Here is a 21,769-nt window from a genome sequence, read left to right as displayed (position 1 = left end):
AAATTAAAGAAAGAAAGCAGAGGCCAGGCGCAGTGGCTCATGTCTGCCATCCCAGCACTTTGGGAGGCCAAGGTGGGTAGATCATTTGAGGTCAGGAGTTCAAGACCACCCTGGTCAACATGGTGAAACCCTATCTCTACTATAAATACAAAAATTAGCCAGGTGTGGTGGCAAGCGCCTATAATCCCAGTCACTCGGGAGGCTAAGGCACGAGAATCGCTTGAACCTGGGAGGTGGAGGCTGCAGTAAGCCAAGATCATGCCACTGCACTTCAGCCTGGGTGACAGAGCAAGACTCTGTCTCAAATTAAAAAAAAAAAAAAAAAAAGCAGGATATTGCCTTAAAATATACTTAAAATTTTCAAGTGCATCCTTATATCAGAAATTTAAATTCTAAAAAATACACAAAAATCAGGTAGAATACTCTTCCTTCTTCAAAGCATGTCCCCACATTGCTTCCCAAGCATTCAGAATGACAAGGTTCGGGTAAAAGGCAAAAAGCAAAGGGTTTATGTGATTCCTTTTCCTACAAGAAATATCCATTTGATGAGGAGACTTCCCAGGTATTTTAATGGAAAACTCTTACCAATAAATCAACTATACTAACACAAAAAAAATGCACTTATTCCACTCCCTGAACATGCTTTATCAACTTACACAAATCCCTCACTTTACAGATGAGAGGGAAAAACATCATTTCAAATGCAGCACGCGATTTCTCCAAGCTAAAGCAGACACTGAGTAGCTAGGTGGGAACAATACCTGGTTCTCCCCTCTACTGCTGGCTCCTTGTCTCCTCCTATTTAGTAGGGACAACCATCAAAACTCTTGCTCTCGCAACATTTTCCTCCTTAACTTTACTCCCACTTTCAGTTACCTTTCCAATCTTCAAATTCGAAGTCTGATACTACATTTTGTTTTGGGATACTTTTAGGAAAAGGGTGGACAAAACAGAATTCATTTTTTTTTCCTTTTCTTTTTTTTTCTTTTCTTTTTTTTTTTTTTTTTTTTTGAGACAGGGTCTCACTCTGTTGCCCAGGCTGGAGTACAGTGGCATGATCACGGCTCACTGCAGCCTTGAACTTTTGGGTTCAAGTGATCTTCCAACCTCAGTGTCCTGAGGAGCTGGAACCAAAAGCACAAGACACCATGCCCAGCTAATTTTTATATTTTTTTCTTTTTGTAGAGACAGGGTCTCGCTATGCTGCCCAGGCTGGTCTGGAACTCTTGGCCTCAAGCTATGCTCCCACCTCAGCTTCCCAAAGTGTTGAGATTACAGGCATGAGCCACCACGCCTGGCCAGGTGATTACTTGTTTATTAAATTCTTGCATGCCTATTTTACTCATAGTCTCCAATGAGTATTTCCATGCTGTTAGAGACGAAATTCTGCCTGGCTCAGGATCCCTACTGCCTTACCAGCATTACAGAAAACAGCTGGAGTTAGCTACATGGATTCAACCAAAACTCTAAAGCTACAAGGCAATGAGTAAACAACCCCCAACTGTTTTAACCTCTCCCCCACCACACACCCGCACCCACACCCACACACCCCTAAATCAACCAGCTCATCTACTTCATTGGAAGCTTCACAGTTAGTCAACACCCTTATATGGCACACAGGGGGAAAATGCACCTACCTTGTGGCCTCTTGCTGAAGCCATGACACATTTGGCACATAGAACATGACTCCAAAGAAAAGCAGAGGCTCATTAGCGAATTTGTCCAGATGTTTCTTCAGAGGTTTTTCCAGTTCCACCCATCGTGCTTGCTGGCTCTTGCTGAGAAACCAAAGGCCAAAGTAGTGTGTCTAGATAAAAGGGTAAAACAGCATCAGTTCATGCTCACCACAAGCATCCCAAGGCCACACACGAAACGAGACTCCAGCATGCTGCATCCCACCTTGGGTTCCCCAGCCCCTATACAAGATCCAGCTTTGACATCTGACTTTGGGACAAATTAAAAGAAACCACAACCACACACTACTGTAACATACATGGAGCATCCAGATGCAGTATCCCTACTCATTACTACTGTTTGTGCTTGTCGATACCAATGGGCCCATGTGAGGTAAAGGAGAGTCATGCAGGGAAGGGACAGTGCTGACTTTTCCCCTGATATCTGAAGACTGCCTTTTCTGTGTGCCTTCTGCATGCTTCATGATGTCACATGGAGCACACTGGCAAAGACCAACACCGCTCTTGCACCTGCTGCAACGTAACTTATTACTCAGTTCCTAAGACAAAAACGCCTGCCAACTGAAAGCTTCTGCACTGTAGAATATTTTCACACAGTACCAGATTTTAACCGAGAATTTATTCACTCTTTTCGTGTGCTTTAAAAAGTATCATCCTCTTCCACTTTATTATACACGAACTGCAGCAAATCTCTCCCCATATCAAGCTTTGAGAGAGGAAGGATCGCTTCTTCACAGCTGCCGCAGGAGCCCCTGGTGGCTGCTCTTGGCAGATTATGGTGGGATTTGTTAGATGAAAGTGAGATTTTCACCCTTAGACTTGAAGCCTAAACCAGTTTGCTTTTGAACAACATGCTAAATGATTAAAACAAGTACTTTTATGCACCCAATCCCATCTTTTATATTAATTCATGCTAGGATTTCAGGATTAGCACAACAATCACCAAAAAATAGATCACTGCTTTTGAAGATTCTTTTATATTTCAATTATAGCCTAGAATGGTTTACAGCACACCTGGAAACCTGCCTTCAAAAGAATGTTTTCATTACAATGTTTAATTTCCAAAGCCATTCTTATGCCGATGTTCCCACTCCAGCTGGCTGCCTCCTCAGCATTACCACAGATCAATCCTGCCACAACTCCACCAAAATCTCTCATGAAGTTTTGACTGACTTTACCAGAAAACCAGACGTGCCCTTGCCTACATAAAGCTGCAGACCCAGATGCTTTAAAGATATTTTAAATGGATTTACTTTGAGATGGGGGTAATGATTTGATCAGCTTTCCCCCACGATGTTCCAAAGGACAAGTTCACATCAGAAATCTATGCATTTCTTGAGCAACAAAATGCCAACAACCAGAGCCAAGGTTATATTTCTATCAACTGAGACAAACTTACTTGGATGAATTCTGACCCTATTATTCATTTCCTAGCTCCAGTGAGTCCATTAGCTGTTCCAACCTGAGTGATGAGATAAGAGGAAATGAAATGTGGCTGAACAGAAAGAAAACAGACTTCGAAGTCAGTCCATCTCCCACCTTTTGCACTGTCTCAGTAACTTTATACAAGTCATTGAAATGCCTTCTAGACTCTCACAGTTTTCTCCTCTGTAAAATGAAGATGATGTTTACAACTTTCACCCACAGGCTCTGAGAGGTATAAATGAGATAATGCCTGTCAATTACCTGCATGGCACATGGTAAGTAACTAATTCACAAGTGGTACCTTCCATTGCTGCTGCGGCTGCAGGACTACTACCCCTGTTACCACTACCCCCACCACTGCCACCACCATCATCATCAGTAAATGAAAGCAGGTAAACCTCATGAATCTTTTTCATCAGCACTACTGACATCTCTGTGAACCACAGAATTAGGAAACAGAGGTTATCTGGGAGTCAATGAGAAAAAGTAGGCAAAGGTAGAAGCGGGAACATCTATGAATAACGTAAATATTTAAAAGATGTAAGGAAATAAAAATCACAAAGCTATACCTCCACTAAGACTTTGAGGCTCCCATGATAGGTGGTAATGGGACACCGGAACATCACTCTGACACTATCCTCTGAGATCTATGATGTAGGCTTAAGCTACCCTAAACGTGAAGTCATTTGGGTACTCAGTTCAAGACATTTATCTGAAAAGGGTCCAAAGTAGTTCTGCATTATACTGAATTCCTGTACGGAATACAGGGCTGTATGAGGGTATTCCATGGCATTTTGGATGCCTAGGAGTGAGTCTCCATACAATAAATTAGGTCATATGTGTAATTAACATGATATACAGCAATTATTAAAGCTGGAAAAGAGCCCTTTTTATAGCATGAGTGGAGAAACAGGGCAAGCTTCACAATTGCTTAACAGGCTAACCATGATTTATCATCTTTCACTAAAAGCAGTTGTGACATTTGGGAGATATTTTTATAGTCCACACTTCATTCAAATTAGTAATATTCAAATTATAGAGGGCCACAGTAACTGCATAAATGTTATACAATCGATTTTGAAAAACGGTTAAAATTTTTATTGTGTCTATCTATGCCTTGAAAGCTATTTTAAATTTCCTTTTCTCATTCTTGTCCATCCAGATCATTAAACCAGACCTGACCTCCACCCCAGAAAACCCTCAGAGAAAGAATATTCCATGGAGCACACACACACGAACATGTATGTGCACACACACAACACACACAAAATGCACACTGCAGCTGCACATACACATACTCCTGTGCATACACGCATACGGGTATGTTGAGAAGGAGGATGATGAGGTACAAGAGAAACGATAGTAAGGCAATAATCTTGAGCCAGAGCTCTAAATAACAAAGTAAACCACTTCTAATGGAAAAACCTAATTCATGGCATAAATTCATCACTGCTGTGGTACAGCACCTTTCAGAGGACACAGAATATTTCAGAGTGACTCACCAGGTAATTATCCAGTGAAATAATTACATAACTACTGAAGAAATGGGGTGTCCAGTGCAGGGCAGAATTGGGGGAGACAGGTAATCTGAAGGACAGAGTTTGTACATACTCACAGCCAGAACATCCTAACTTTAAAACTGTCAAATTATAGTCCTCTAGCAAGAAGAAAAGTCCATTTCTCAGATCCCCATCCCCACCCTAATTTTTGAAGCTATGCCCAAAGTAACTTTTTGTATTCCCACCCTTCTCCTCCCGTTCTTCCTCTAGCTATCTGCCTACTCTGGAGTAGAAAGACCCTGCCTCAAAAGGACAATACAGCACACGTTTATTCTCCCACGTCTACACAGTGCCTCACAGGAAATGGAATCAGAGCCTAGGCTCTCATTTCAACTAGCATGTGCACCAATCAACTTCCTGTGTATTATCCAAGGAACTACTAATCCTGTCAAGCCCAGCTGAGACCCCACCAGGCTGGTTCGTGGTTCACTTGCCAATTTAAACTCTAGCTCAATTTTGAAAGCTGAGCTTAGCTGCTAAACATTGCCACATGGTTGAAGAAAGCATGGTGGATGATTGCAAACAGAAACCACCTTCTCCATGACTCAAAGAGGATCCCACCATATTACCTGAGTAAATGCCTGAAATATGTGTTCTGTTTATATCTCAGGCACCAAAAGTAAGCCAGGCTCGTTTAATCCTCATGGTACCTCCTCTGGGAGAGGTATGAATCCCCATTTTATTGCTCTAGTTTTCTTAAGAAAACTAGAACACACAGCTCTGGTGCCATGAGTTCTGCAATAAGTTTACTGCAATGAGGAGAAAAGAAGACAGAAGAACCAGTCCTCAGGGACAGGAACCACATCTCTGAACCAGTTACAAAAAATGCACTACAATGAAACCAAGTAGGGAAAGCTGCACTAAAATGTCATTTTTATGTGAGCAGCTTCCTCATTTATTTGGTTTGGGGAATTGCATTTTAACACAGGAAACATACATTTAAGTACATACTAAAAAATCGGCTAGTTTCTTCAGTGGCAGATTGGTGTGTGGATACTATAGTGTCAAATGTCCATCTTTTGGTATTATGGAAGGATGCTGAGACTAAAGGACCTTAAAAGTAGTTTTGGGGACAGGGGGCATATGGGAACTCTCTATACCTTCTGCTCAATCTTGCTGTGAACCTAAAACTGCTCTAAAGAAAGAAAGTCTATTAAAAAATACTTTGGGATACTTTTGATTTGCTTGTTCATTTATTTGTATAGAGATGGTATAATCCCTCACATTAGTTATTAAAAGGGAAATATTTTTTGAGGGTTTTGTTTTTCCAGTTTTGTGACCAATGGCACAGACTTTAATGCTATTTTTAAGAGGTTTAGATGCAGTCTTGGCAATTACCAAGGATTAAAGCCATGATCTTATCTCAAGCATTTTGAAGAGTTACTCATCCAGAAGCAAAAGTTTAAAGTATCTTGCATTAAGTTTTAATAGGTTGCCTATCTTACCCAGTATTTCAGCTGTAAATTAAGAAACAGTTGGTGTGCTTCCACATAAAATATATGAATTACATATTATACAAGCACAAACAGTTTCACTGAGGCATGGAAAATACTTCAAAAGATGATTATAAGCAGACTCTGAAATAGCACTTCATGCAATTACATTCCAATGGCTTTGGAAAATAAGCCACCGTACATCAGCTGGATAACAGTAGAAAAGAACTTGTGCTTAATCAACCTCTACTCTGGGTAGGTCTGAGATTTCTATAACTGACACATCTATAATTAACAACGGCGCCCTCTTCATTTTCCTAGCCAATCTCTTTGTAAAAGTACAGGAAACGAAGCTGCAGAATAACGCAGACCCAAGAAGAGAGTCCCATAGCCAAGAAAAACCACTCTTCTGACACTGCACAACTCACCTAGAATACACAGAAAGATGAAGACATACAAGTTAAGACTGGCGAATAGTTCACGTACAATCTCTATACCTAGAAAATGGAGATGCCAGTGCCATTACATTCTAGGGCTGACATTAAGCTAATAATGTTTCACACTGTCATTTTTACAAAGACAAAAAGCAATACAAAACTTAAACATGAGAAATCTCCCCCAGCAGTCTACTCTTCAGCTGATTCTTAATCAGTATTGATTATTTTAATCCTTTGCAAATACACATATATACTGATGTGATTAAACAAGCTATAAAATACAGCAGAATTCCACTATTATCTGCCAGGGCATGAAGTGTTCCATTTAATTGAGTACCCCCCAAATCCCACATAAATTATTAACTGCCAAAAGATTAGCATGAAATCAAACCACAGAAATCTTCTTCATGTAAGTTAACTTTTATGTGATAATAGGAAATGCAAGTTAAATTTCTTAATCTTTATAATCTCTAGTCATTATGAAAATAGCAAAATGTGGAAAATTTCTACTGTAGTGATAGCTTTGGGTAAAACCGCTTTTAGTAAAGATCGAAATATAAATTTGCAAAAGAAAAAAGGGATAAATTAGAGAATAAGGACTTACTCTTTGAAATGATTATAGTTTGGTTTTTAAAAACTTTTTTATGCTCTTTTAAAAACCAAGACTCTTAAGCTTAGCCTTAGGAGAGAGCCGAGAGTTATGAAAGTCACCATTCTCCAGAGTGCTGGATTTCCCCACAGCAGTTCCCTACCGCAAATAGGTTTTACCAGTGAAGTGAAGGGTATCTGAGGTGCCTTTGTTATATCATTTGTCCTTCTTCCACTTGTAGAAGTAGAGCCAAGGTTAGTCTAGAATATTTTTACATTTTATTAGAATGTTTACACTCACTATTACCATTAAATGCCCCCTTTGCCTTTCTCAGAATAGCACTGTTTAGCAGAAATAAAATGTGAGCTACATATTTAATTTTAAATCTTCTAGAAGCCACATTTTAAAAGTACCAAAAAGTGAACTTACTTTTAATAAATATTATTTAAAATATGTCAAAATACCATTGCAACCTGTACATAAATATAATTAATGAGTATTTTAGTTTTCTCATACTATGTCTTCAAACTCTGATGTGTTTTCACACTTACCACGCATTTCAGTTCAAAATAGCCACATTTCACGTGTTCCATAACCACATGTGGCTACCATATTGGACAGCACAACCTTAAATTAATCCTAGCTATTTGAGGAACTGAAAGACTTTGCTATTTTAACTCAACATAAGATCACAGTTTCATATATATCTATCTGTATCTATATCTATATCTATCTATATCTATATCGAGAGAGATTGAGATGTCACCCGGACTGGAGTGCAGTGGTATGTTAATAGCTCATTGCAGCCTCGTTCTCCCGGGCCCAAGGGATCCTCCTGCCTCAGACTCCCAAGTAGCTGGGACTACAGGCATGCATCACCATGCCTGGCTAATTTTTTATTTTTTTGTAGAGATGGATCTCACTATGTTGCTCAGGCTGGTCTTGAACCCCTGAGCTCATGTGACCCTCCATCTTGGCCTCCCAGTATCAGGACTATCGTTGTGAGCTACCACGCCTGGCCCCAGTTTCTAATAATTAAAGTCATCTAAAAATGGAACAAGCAGACTTACAAAAGGGTGACAGCCCAGTCTCTGGAAGTGTCATGGCAGAGGCTGGATAGCTTGTGTGGTGTCTTGCAAACAAAGCAGCCATATTGAGTGCTCCCTATGCTAGGCAACTGTGATACTGAGGCAACTATGAAAAACTAACTCTTTGAATCCTCCCAACAATTTGTAGAGGTGGCTACCATTACCATTTCCATTTTACAGATGAGAAAACTGAGGCACAGGGTACTTCAGTAGCTATCTAAGTTTACATAGCTAGTAAACGGCAGAACCAGGATTCAAACCCAGGCAGTTTGGTCCAAGCTGACATTCCTAGCCACTAAGCTCTGCTGTGTTTCCATGTACTTCTTTTTTAAACTGTGATAATTAGTCATAAGGCACCATTGTTTTAGCTCTTTTTCCCTTAACCTAGGCTAGTTATTTTCAAACTGAGATAGGGCTCCAGATATCCCATCTCCTCTGTAAAAGGCCCAGCTCCATTTACACATCCATGTTCCACCGAAGATTTGGAGAAAAGGGTTAAACCCACTGATCCAGATATATTATAATGACATTAATAGAATTCTGATTTTCTGAGCTTCCTATATCTTGGGCATGTCTTTGTTAATAGAGCTCCCAAGCAGCAACTTATCCCTGATTTTTTCTTCATTTTTAAAACAACTGAAAACACATTTTTCCTAACCAGTTCACCTCATGACCTCTTGCCAGGTTTACAATTGTGCTCACCGGCATCTCTGTTCCTCCTGTCCCTCCCTTCTGATCCCCACTCTTTTCTTCTTTGTTTTGAGACAGAGTCTCGCTCTGTCGCCCAGGCTGGAGTGCAATGGCGCAATCTCAATCTCGCCTCACTGCAACTTCCACCTCCCAGATTCAAGTGATTCTCATGCCTCAGCCTCTTGAGTGGCTGGGATTACAGGCACATGCTACCACGCCTGGGTAATTTTTGTATTTTTAGTAGAGATGGGGTTTCACTATGTTGGCCAGGCTGGTCTCGAACTCCTCACCTCGGGCGACCTGCCCACCTCAGTCTCCCAAAGTCCTGGGATTACAGGCGTGAGCCATCGCACCCAGCTGATCCCCACTCTTTTCTTTCTTTCCTTTTTTTTTTTTTTTTTTTTGAGACGGTGTCTCACTCTGTCACCAGACTGGAGTGCAGTGGCGCAATCTTGGTTCACTGCAACCTCTAACCCCTTGGTTCAAGCGATTCTGCTGCCTCAGCCTCCACAGTAGCTGGGATTACAGGCATGTGCCACCACGCCCAGCTAATTTTTGTATTTTAGGAGGGACAGGGTTTCACCATGTTGGCCCGGATGGTCTCGATCTCCTGACCTCGTGATCCACCTGCCTCCGCCTCCCAAAGTGCTGGGATTACAGGCATGAGCCACCGCGTCTGGCCGATCCCCACTCTTTCCTGCTGCTGAGTTCTTTACCTAACATGCAAGGTAACCATGTCATGCTCCTCCTTGGAGTCCTCTGATGACTTATACTTCACAGCAGTGTTTTATTCCCCACATAGTTCAAAAGAGTATTTTCTGGAAGGCTAAGACAACCATGAAACACTTACTGGACCACCATTTTCTTTCTTTTACTATAGAATTGAGGAGAGAGTGTTTCCCAAAGCATTTTACCATGCTCCCTGTTCCCCCACTACACGTCCCCGGGAACTGGAACAGTGGTGTCAGCCTGCCAGGGTTTGAACCGGCCTCACAACTTGCCAGCCCAGTGACTGTGGGCAGGTCACCCTATGCTGTAGCCTCCCCATCTGTAAGATAGCAACAGCAAGGGTAGGGATGCATCACAGACTCGTTATGAGGACTACACGAGCTGATATATGGAAACTGCTCAGCAGAGTACATACAATCAAAAGGTGGTAATTACCCTTTGTAACTTACTTTAGAAATACTATCCTATCGATCTAGTTAAAACTCCCTAGGCAGACACAGCAAACCCTGCAAAAGCAGACTCCGTCCTGCCCCTTCCTCCTCTACCCTCTTCCCTTCCATGACCCCTTTCACACACACACACACACACACAACACACACACCAGTGCAAACAAACTGAACTCTGCCTTTCCCTGAAAATACCCTCCCCCTTGCCACACACAGATTAGTGCAAGCTGAACTCTGCCTCTCCCAGAAAATTCCAACACACACACACAGAGACAGAGATCAGTGCAAACTGAACTCTGCCTTTCCCTGAAAATTCCAACACACACACACACACACACACATCAGTGCAAACTGAATTTCGCCTTTCCCTGAAAATTCCATGTTCTTTCCTGTTTCTGTACCTCAGCACAAGCCGTTCCCTTTGCCTTGTTTCTTGTTTGTCCTGTTCTCTAAACTCTAGGAGCAAAGACTCTATCTGGTTTCTGGGAGCAGGGACTCTATCACATTCAGCTTTCCCAGACATGACTGTTTGCTGACAATAGGAACCAGGCTTGGGCCCTTCTGAATACCATGTTAAATAGGAGTATATCACATTTGTCCAAATCTATAGAATGTACAATACCAAAAATAAGCCCTAATGTAAACTCTGGACTCTGGGTGATAATGATGTGTCAATGTAGGGTCAATAATCATAACAAATGTGCCACTCTGGGAGTGATGTTAATAGTGGAGGAGGATGTACATGCATGGGGCCAGGGGTATATGGAAATTCTCTGTACCTTCCTCTCAATTTTACTGTGAATCTAAAAGTGCTCTAAGAAATCAAAGTCTTATGGCCGGGCGTGGTGGCTCAAGCCTGTAATCCCAGCACTTTGGGAGGCCGAGACGGGCGGATCACGAGGTCAGGAGATCGAGACCATCCTGGCGAACATGGTGAAACCCCGTCTCTACTAAAAATACAAAAAATTAGCCGGGCGAGGTGGCGGGTGCCTGTAGTCCCAGCTACTCGGGAGGCTGAGGCAGGAGAATGGCGTAAACCCGGGAGGCGGAGCTTGCAGTGAGCTGAGATCCGGCCACTGCACTCCAGCCTGGGAGACAGCGAGACTCCGTCTCAAAAAAAAAAAAAAAAAAAGAAATCAAAGTCTTAAAACTAAAAATAAAGTCTATTAAAAATTATCTAATAAAATATAGTGGCAAAACAATTAATGTAAATAAAAAATTTAATCAAAAAAATTTTAACCTACCATACATCCTTTCCTAATATAAAGCTACTACAAAATTTATGATATACCTAAACTACTTCTAATGGCAAAGCCAAATATCCACCATAATCTAGTTTCTAAGTCTTCATAAAGGCTAAACATATTGACCTGGGCACAGTGTCTCACATCCATAATCCCAGCACTTTGGGAGGCTGAGGCAGAAGGATCGTTTGAGCCCAGGAGTTTGAGACCAGCCTGGGCAATAGAGTGAGATCCCATCTGTACAAAAAAAAGTAAAAATTTGCTGGGCATGGTGGCATGTGCCTGTAGTCTCAGCCACTTGGGAGGCTGAGGTGGGAGGATCACTTGAGCCCATGAGGTTGAAGCTGTAGTGAGTCATGATCGTACCACTGCACTCCAGTCTGGGCAATAGAGCAAGACCCTATCTCAATTGAAAAAAAAAAAAAAAAAAGATTAAATATATTTTGGCTGGGTGTGTGGCTCACACCTGTAATCCCAGCACTTTGGGAGACCAAGGCAGGAAGATCACTTGAGCCAGGAGGTGGCGGCTGAATGAGCCATGATCATGCCACTGCACTCCATCTTGTGCAATAGAGTTAGGCCCCAACACCCCTCCCAAAAAATACTAAACTTTTTCTCATATCTTAGATTGGTTGTCACCTTCTCCTCTAAAGCAGCATTGGCTCTCTCTGAAAAATGACCCAAATACAAATTCAAGGTATGAGGATCAGACCTGTGTTCACCTCCTCTTCCTTCTGCTTTTGGGTGGAGGATGCATTCTTCTTTAAGATGTGTTTGTGCAAAGGAAGAAAAGTATCAGATTACTCTATCTGATCCTTTAATTCAGGAGTATCTAGAGGATTGATTCACAAAAGGGCACAACTTCAATGTTGTCTGTCATGGAAGGAAAGCACAAAATTCAAAAAGAAAGTGATTTGGTCGAATGCGGATGCACCCATTAGGGCATGTCAAAATAAAGTCGGTATTAAACGCAAACCCCACCTCAGCAACGGAATGTCAATCACACTATGCACACACTTGGCACTGCACTGCTTTATTCTTTGTGATAAGGTAGTTGTGGGATGACCCAGGGTTGACTTTTGCCTCCTCACTGAGAAAAACAATAGTCTGTTGAAAGCCATTATTACCATACACATCTCCACACACCATTCGTTATAAACTCTAGCTTGACCTGGTGATTCGGAGCAAAGTCTTCTTAGCCCCCAAAATGTTGGCTGCTCTTTCACATCCTTGAATCTTTGATAATCCAGTTCCCCACACTAAAGATGATATGGCCTTCTTTTCTACCTGCTGGATTCAAACATATCCTTCAAGTCTTGGTTCAGAGTGAAGGCTTTGTTCATCTTCCATCAACTCTTTCTCTCTCACCAGCAAGACTTCAGCGTTCAGTGGGCTGGACTGCGCACTGCACAACACTAAGGACAGCCATCGCCTTTTGGGCCTACCCCTGCATTCTATTTTAGCTCGGACCACATTCAATATTCACTGTTTATTTAAAGGCTGGACTCCCCTACTGTTGTGTGCATGTCTTGAAGGTAAAATTGTACCTTATTTATCTTCATTTCACCAAGTTCTAAAAAAGTGTCTGGCACAAGATGTTCAATGTTTTCTTTAACAAAAAATGGGTTTTTTGTAAGTTGTTTATTAAGACTCTCAAATTTGAACAATTATAAATTATTAAACGCAGCACTATACATTTTCCATACAGGAACTCTTTTAATATTTACAACAGCCCTATGAAGTAAGCATTATTATTCCCATTTTATAGGTAGGAAACTTATGCCTCGAAAGATTCGGTAACTTTTCCATTGTCACCCAGCTAATAAATGACAGAAGAGTAAGCTGAACCTGGGACCAAGATTCCAATGCTTATACTTGTAACTACTTAACCACATGCTACACTGTCCCCCGACGCATGTGAGGAATAATTAGTTGCTCTAATTTGAGTGACTGAAAGTACTTAAAAGTAAAAATACTAATTTTCTGTAAGAACTTAGACAAGTCTCTTCCCCAACCAGCATTTAAGTTCTTCCTTTATGCCCATGCACATATGCAAATGTGTTTAAATGTGTGTACCCTAATGTGTTACCAACGAGAAAAAGACAGCCAGCTACCAATCAATAAGATGAGAACATTTCACACATTTATTCTACTGTGGCAGTTACCAAGCTACTAATACATACCTCCATTGTCCAAGACAGTCTCCTGCACAGAAAAATATACCTAAAAGGAATACCTGATCACTGAAACCAAAGTATAAACACAAAGAACAGCAGGAGACAGATGCATTTCAGGTGAAACAGTTTCTCAGAGAAAAACAGCTAGCCTGTGGAAGATGTCTTTAGAAGGGACTTTCAGAGCAGGAAAGGGGAGAGGAAGATCCTCCTGGGCCCCAACTCCTTTGTAAGCAGGCGGAGAGAGGTCACATGCAATCACTTCCAACAGTGATTGCCACCCCTCTTCTGTCATCGAGGTCCTGGGCAATGCTGTCACTTGGACTCTCCAAGAGCCCAGGGACCTAGGACAATGACATACAGCTTTCCCTTGCCCTCAGGAAGGTCTGAGCCTCAGGAGCTTGCAGTCATTCAGTACCGGCAACCACTCAACCAGACCACCTTCCCCACTGATCAATATGTCAGACAGCTCTCAAGACACAGATGCTGAAGTGTGGATTGCTCACAAAAGTCTCTTGTCCTGAATGTCTGTACGACTGAAAAAAGAAGGACTTGGCTGTCATAAACAACTGCTCTGAAAGTCCCTTCTAAAGAATGACAGCATGACTTTCTAAGTGGTCAGCCCTGCTTTTGCTTAAAAGTCATCTCACAGACAGCATGAAGGCAACGAGGGCTGTGAGAAATCTTAAAAGGAACAAAACCTCTGTTTTACAGGCTCCCACAAAAAGCCTCACTGGTCATGCTCACTCTAAATGCTTTTCCTCTTTATTTGGTGGGTTTTTTTTTTTTTTTTTTAAGAGGAAAATACAGAAACAACCAAAAGAAAAAAAAAAAAAGGCAGCTGCATGCATCCGTATGTGGGCGTTTTTCTCCTTAATGTGCAGCCAGAATGCCAAAATACCAGCTACCCACTCAGTTGTTTTAAAGAGAGAAAATGACTTTGGTAGGGAGAGTCTCTCATTTTCAACTCCCCCAAAACCTCTTCCCCAGCTGAAATAAAAGGAAACCTGCCACGCCATGCAGCTCTAGGCGTGGTTCATATCAGCACGAATCTCCCCATCCAATGACGGATAAGATCAAAGCCATGCTAAGAATAACAGGATTCTTATAAACACATTGTCGCTTAGGCCAAAAAACATGACAGATGCCAAGAAACAGATGGCTGGTCCCTTTGGTGAGTTCTCCTTCACATACCCAACACACATGCACATGCGCATGCGCACACAGACACCCCCCCCCCTCCACCCCCCCGCTTACCTCTCGCAGCTCCAGCCTCTGGGCCACAGCCTCCAGGCATTCTTGCCCTGTGCTTTCCACCGACAGCGTGCACTCGATAACATTGCTGTCCAGCAGGCGAATCCGTGTAACAAAGCAGTTCTTGCTCAGGACGTTGTAGCGCCGTGTCCGGCGGAGCTTCAGACCAAAAGGCATGGCTATGTGGTCCTCGGACGCCGCCCTCCTATCCTGGCGCACACGCCCCTGAGACGGCCTTAACAGTTTCGTGACTGGAAAATTACACTATCACCTGTGCTCCTCCAGGCAGGGAAAAGGGTGTCCATGCCCAGTGTGGCCCTATGGAAAATAGCTGTAAATGCAAAAGAAACACCACGGTCATGCTCCAGAAGGGACCTGTCAATGGTACCATATTCCACACACACAGAAGCGCACACCCCCCGCCAACAGATCACCATCCAGATTTGATAAGCTGCAAGTTCTGGAACTCCTAAGTGTCTTGGCAGAGCCCATGCCCTATGCCTTATCTTACAAGGGTGATACGATAAAAGCTACTTTACAGTTGAAGAAACGAAGGTTCAAAGAGATTAAAGAATTCATTCACAAGTGCACAGTGTAAATGGCAAAGCCAGAATTTAAACCAATGTCTACATAACTTCAGTTCACATGCTTTTTTCACTATGCAATACTGTCCACTCAAGAAAGTGCTAGGAGGCTGGGCATGGTGGCTCATGCCTGTAATCCCAGCATTTTGGGAGGTTGAGGCCGAAGGGTTACTTAAGCCCTGGAGTCCAAGACCAGCCTGCACAACACAATGAGACCCTGACTCTCCAAAAAAAAAAAAAAAAATTAGCCAGGCATGACGGCGTGTGCCTGTAGTCCCAGCTACTTGGGAGGCTGAGATGGGAGGATCTCTTGAGCCTGGGAGGCCAAGGCTGCAGTGATCCATGATCGTGCCACTGCACACCAGCTCAGGCAACAGAGTAAGATTCTGTCTCAAATAAAAAAAATAAAAAATAAAATACAAATAAACAAGCCCACTAGGAGTGGAACTTGAACACTGGTGTTTTGCTTTTTAAATTTCTAAATATATTGTCTCATTCCAACTTCATGAACAACCCTATGGTGTCTATTTTACAGATGAAAAAAGTAAGGTTTAATGACTTTAGTGCCTCACTGAATTTAAAACTTGATCTTGTTCCTCCTCACTCTTTGCAACACTGCCTCTTTTATTAACATTATTTACTTTTATTTTCATGTCTTATGTTTTAACTTTATTATTTACTTAGAATGAACGATAAAGTGGTGGGAATATGCATTTAATATAATCAGCTACTTCCTTTTTTTTTTTCTTTTTTTTGAGACAGAGTCTCACCTTGTTGCCCAGGCTGGAGTGCAGTGGTGCAATCTTGGCTCAGTGCAACCTCCGCCTCCCAGGATCAAGAGATTCTCCTGCCTCAGCTTCCCAAGTAGCTGGGATTACAGGCACCCGCCACCACACCTGACTATTTTTTTTATTATTATTTTTAGTAGAGATGGGGCTTCACCATGTTGGCCAGGCTGGTCTTGAACTCCTAAACTCACGTGATCCACCCGCCTTGGTCTCCCAAAGTACTGGGGTTACAAGTGTGAGCCAACACACCTGGCCAGCTACTTCCTTTTTTTTTTTTTAATGGAAAGATATGAATTCTTCAAAGCACTTAAAAATCACAACTCTTTGTCCTTTTTTCAACAAATATTTAGACAGATGTGGGGAACCACCCTACTATCATCTTGTTCCTTTACAAAACCTTGATGCAAAAGTCCTGTAACCAAATCACAGATAATTTAACTTACTATTATAGTAACAAGACTTATTAACACCCTGATGTCCCACAAAATGAAATGACATTATTGCCATGGATAACACAAGAATAAAATAACAACAAAAGTGGCCTTATTGCTCCACCCTGAGCCAGCAATCTTGCTGGGAGGCTCATCACACTTGTCTTTCAAAGTAACCAGAAATGTCCAGAAAGCTTTTCTGTCCAAATGTTCTGTTCTCCATTAAGCCCAACGGACTATCTCTTGCTCATCAGATTGTTTTGTTAACTAGATTCAGGCAGATCCACTCAGGATTTATACTCTTCAAGCATCTGCCGACACAGAATTACCCCCTGAGCCCCAAGACACTTGGATGTACAAATAGGAATAGCTACTACTTGTAGGAATTCTTAAATTAATAAATAAAATGGCTTCAATATTTACAAACCACTCCCTGCCGGTCCTCATGCCTCACAGAGGTTGTCAGGGTATAACCCTGCAACACAGCAAAACACACTCCCCAGCCTCCCACTGCAGGTCTTTGATACTTGCCGTGGGCACATTCCTTAACATGACAGGTATATGTTTTATGATGGCTTAAAATACATATGCTAGAAACTCTGGCTTGGTAAAATATATTAACATTTCTAAATCACTTTATGTTGGCAGAGTATCATGTTTACCTCTAAGGTAAGCCAGTCTGATCTCTTGATAGGTACAGAAAAGAATACGAAATGACCCACCCACCCCCAACTCCAAGAAAAACAGCTGGGGGAGCCAAAATTCAAATATACAGCCCTTAGGTGTTTACTACTCATGAATTTCCCTCAATTTATTAAAGCACAGAACAGAAGAGGCCAATATTCAATTCCTGCATTAACCAGAGAGCCTCAAACAGAGAAAAATATTTGCTCTGTGGGCACAAGCCACATTTCTAATCCTGAGCCAGGCACTTTACATTTGGGTGTGTGTCTCACTGTAAACACCTAGGAAAGAATGTGGCTGGCTTGGTACACACTGCTCCCAGCAAAAACAATCTCTACTACATATTCTATGGGACATCATTCACAATGCATAACTAGTTAAATAAAAAGCAAACTTTAAACAACATGTATAGACAACTGCAATTTTTATGATAAAAACACAGAAAAAGGAAAGAATGTAAGTTCGGCAAAATTATTATCTCAGAGCTACTTGATATTAAATAGAATTCTAACCTTGTATATTTCTACATTGTTCTAGCATCTTACAGCTGTCTTATATTATTTTTGTAAATAAAGATTATTTTAAAGTACATTATCTACTGAAAATGGTGTATCAGGAGCAATGGCTTTATATTCATGGCTAGCAGATAATCTGGTAATATATCTCCTAGAAAATTCATATTTTGATTTCTAAAAGACTTTTAGAATCTCCAGTTGACAAAAATACTTGCAAGATATGGTATCAACAAAATGTTATAAGACAACTGGTCTGATCCTTTTAAAAGTCAATGTCATGAAACAAAAATTGAGCATGGGGAGGGGGAGGTAGTACAAGATTTTGTAAAATTAGTATTTTAACATAGTAATCTAGCTTATGTTAAAAATATCAGCACACTTTGACACTAAACTCCCTCAGAGTTAGAAACACATTTTTTTCACCTCTAACACACACATCATTTACTTACATTAAAAGTTCATGACATTTTCACCCAGGACTTGCATAGCCACAGAGTAAAAGAGATTTAGGAATTATGAAAACGAAATGTAGTGTGTGAACCCTGATTAAATCCAGGTGTGAAAAAAAAATACCTGTAAAAAATACAGATAATTAGGAAAGTTTGAAATAGAAAATAGAAATTAGATGACATTACTGTATTTTTATTAATTTTCTTCAGATTTTGATAGAATTGTGATTATATAGCAGAATAGACAGAATTGTGTTAAGAGATGCCAGTGGATATATCAGGGTTTATAAAAAAAGTCATGATGCCTGTAACTTACTTTCCAATGTTTTTTTGAAAAACCAACACATACAGCTGGGTGTGGTGGCTCACGCCTGTAATCCTAGCACTTTGGGAGGCCAAGACAGGTGGATCACCTGAGGTCAAGAGCTTGAGACCAGCCTGGCCAACATGATGAAACCCCGTCTCTACCAAAAATACAAAAATTAGCCAGTCATGGTGGTGTGTGCCTGTGATCCCAGCTACTCGGGAGGCTGAGGCAGGAGAATCGCTTGAACCCAGGAGGCGGAGGTTGCAGTGAGCTGAGACGGCACTATTGCATTCCAGCCTGAGCAACAGAGCAAAAAATCCACCTCAAAAAAAAAAAAAAAAGAAAAAGAAAAAGAAAAAGAAAAGAAAAACCAACACATACACCATACACACATAAGTACACCTATAAATTCAAAGTTAAAACAAATACACAAAATGTTAACAGTTGTTGACTCTAACTGTGAGTATACATATATTCACTCTACTGTTCTTTTAGGTTTTGTATATACCTAAAAGTATTCATAATCAAAAGTGAAAAAGGCGGCCATCCTTAGTGCAGGTAGTAAACATGCTCACACCTAATCACTGCTGAATTTAAATGATGCTGCCTCTTTCTATGGACTTCTCTGATCCTTAGTATCACAGGTAGTCTGTTCTGTCTGAATTCCCACAGCCATTGGTGCTTATTTTAACATACTAATCTAGCTTATGCTAAAAATATCAGCACACTTTGACACTAAACTCCCTCAGAGTTAAAAACACATTTTTTTCACCTCTAACACACACATCATTTACCTACATTAAAAGTTCATGACATTTTCACCCAGGACTTGCATAGCCACAGAGCTGTGCTTCTGGAAAGAACTTTCAGGCACTCATTTAAGACATCTCTTACCTTTAGGAATGGCTACACCTAAATTATACCAGGTAAACAATCTGCTTGACACTAACCTATAATAATAGGATTACAGAAAAAGATCTCTTAGTCCTTTTCATTTCAATATTTTTATACTCTGTGAATTTATCCACTACTTTTAAGTTCTCAAAAAAGCCATAGCACATATGTTAAAATTCCATCTTTTACCCATCCACACAGGCACAGAGCTCCACCTCAAATGTAACTCAGCTCCCTGCTATATTTTATGCCCAATAGGAATACCTCTGCTTTGTCATTAGAACAGGGAGTAAAATATCTACTATAAAGTAGACTTGATGTGAAATCCACTCTAAGCATCTCCTTTCTGTTAAATAGTCGGGCTCCTGGAACCTTTCCAACTTTCCCCATGTGGCTCTCTGGCGCCCCATCATATTCATTTGATCGCATATACATTATAAAACCTGGAACTAAATGCCACATGCTCATAGGACTGTCACATGTTTAGACACTTTAGATTTTCCTAATAAAAACTTTTTCAAAAGAGTTATCTCTTATAACTCTTGTACTGTAAGTTCTACTTTTTTAAGAGAAAGGTCCGTTAAAAATAAAAAGTCAAAGAGTCAGCCCTAATGGAAACTACGATTTAGGGTGCTAGAGATGTGCCAATTTAGGTTCAATAATTGTAACCAAAGAACCACTCTAGTGGGGGATGGTGATAGTGGGGGAGCACGGGGAAAGGCGGGGGTATATGGGAAATCTTTAAGACTTCCCTTCAATTTTGCCGTGAACTTAAAAGTGCTCCCAAAAATCAAGTCTATTTTTTAAAATAAACAGAAATAAGCTACTTAATAGCTTTATTGATCTATTCTTTAAGAACACATCTAATAAATACTATTAAGCTGCAACTCTTGATGAGACCCAGTCACAGAAATTAAAGAAACTATACATATATGGCAGGCCAAAGTGGGAGGGTCACTTAAGTCCAGGATTTCAAGAACAGCCTGGGTAAAATAGCAAGACTTTGACCCTACAAAATAAAAATAACAACAATAGCTGGACATGGTTTTGTGTATCTGCAGTCTCAGCTACTTGGAAGGCTGAGGCAGGAGGATCACTTGAGCCCAGGAATTTGAGGCTGCAGTGAACTATAAGCATGCCATCGCACTCCAGCTGGGTAACAGAGCAAGACTCTATTTCTAAGTAAAATATAGATCATAAAGCTAACAATGCTGACTCCTAATTTTTTTCAATACTGTGATTTTTTTCTAATTTCAAAACAATCTTCTAACCCTCTTTTTCCTAGGAGCATCTTATAAAGAAAGTAACCTGGGACACTATTGGGGTGATGGTTATACTAAAAGCCCAGACTTTACCATTATGCAATACAGCCATGTAAAAAAAAAACTGCACTCGGCCGGGCACGGTGGCTCAGCCCTGTAATCCCAACACTTTGGGACGCCGGGGCGAGTGATCACTTGAGGTCAGGGGTTCAGGACCAGCCTGGCTAACATGGTAAAACCCCGTCTCTACTAAAAATACAAAACATTAGCCAGGTATGGTGGCAGATGCCTGTAATCCCAGCTACTCAGGAGGATGAGGCAGGAGAGTCACCTGAACCCGGGAGGCAGAGGTTGCAGTGAGCCGAGATTGCGCCACTACACTCCAGCCTGGGCAATGAGAGTGAAACTCTGTCTCAAAAAAAAAAAAAAAAAAAACCTGCACTTGAGTGACCAACTGGGCCGACATGGCGAAACCCCATCTCTACTAAAAAAATATATAAAAATTGGCCAGGCATGGTGGCAGGCGCCTGTAATCCCAGCTACTCGGGAGGCTGAGGCAAAAGAATCACTTGAATCCAGGAGGCAGAGGTTTCAGTGAACCAAGATCGTGCCACTGCACTCTAGCCTGGGTGAGAAGAGCAAAATTCCATCTCAAAAAACAAACAAACCAAAAAGCTGCACTTGAACCCCCTAAATCTATTTAAAAAATAAAAATAAAAAAAGACTTAGATTTTCACCTTTCCATGATGAAAGTAATTCGGAATACAAAGCACGGGGGAATGACAGGGAAAGTGCAGTAAACTCCCTGAACTCTTCAGCTTCCAGGGTCTTTGTCTCAGTAAAGCCACTGGAAACTGAAAGCTGAAGACTAAAGAGAGGGAAAAATCCTCATTCGACTGAAGTTGAGCCGAGGGGTTCTAAGAACCAAGGTTTACTATCAGGGAGCGAAACACGCACAAACTTTCATGCAAGTACTGGCTTTAACCAGAGAGGGGCAGAATGAATGGCAAAGTACTTATCCTCTTTTAGCCTCAGTTTACTCACCTATGAAATTAATACCTACACCACCTATTTGTGAGAAGTAAGTGAGAAA

The 21,769-nt window shown here is 41.2% G+C and overlaps 1 protein-coding gene across 2 annotated transcripts in view; it reads right to left on the bottom strand.

Annotated features, from left to right (window-relative positions):
* PTPN14 (protein tyrosine phosphatase non-receptor type 14) overlaps positions 1-21,769 on the bottom strand; it is a 205,382-nt gene that overhangs the window by 103,680 nt on the left and 79,933 nt on the right. For both annotated transcript variants that reach the window (XM_007988457.3, XM_007988458.3), the window contains 2 exons: positions 14,766-15,093; positions 1,638-1,807 (listed from right to left, as the gene is read on the bottom strand). In XM_007988457.3, coding sequence (XP_007986648.2) covers positions 1,638-1,807; positions 14,766-14,939 — 344 coding nt within the window. In that variant the 5' untranslated portion in view covers positions 14,940-15,093. The remainder of the gene's footprint in view (positions 1-1,637; positions 1,808-14,765; positions 15,094-21,769) is intronic.

The sequence above is a fragment of the Chlorocebus sabaeus genome, chromosome 25 (genome assembly GCF_047675955.1).
Source record: "Chlorocebus sabaeus isolate Y175 chromosome 25, mChlSab1.0.hap1, whole genome shotgun sequence".
NCBI lineage: Eukaryota > Metazoa > Chordata > Mammalia > Primates > Cercopithecidae > Chlorocebus > Chlorocebus sabaeus.
The sequence above is the reverse complement of the archived record's forward strand: the minus strand, read 5'-3'. Positions and strand labels throughout refer to the sequence as shown.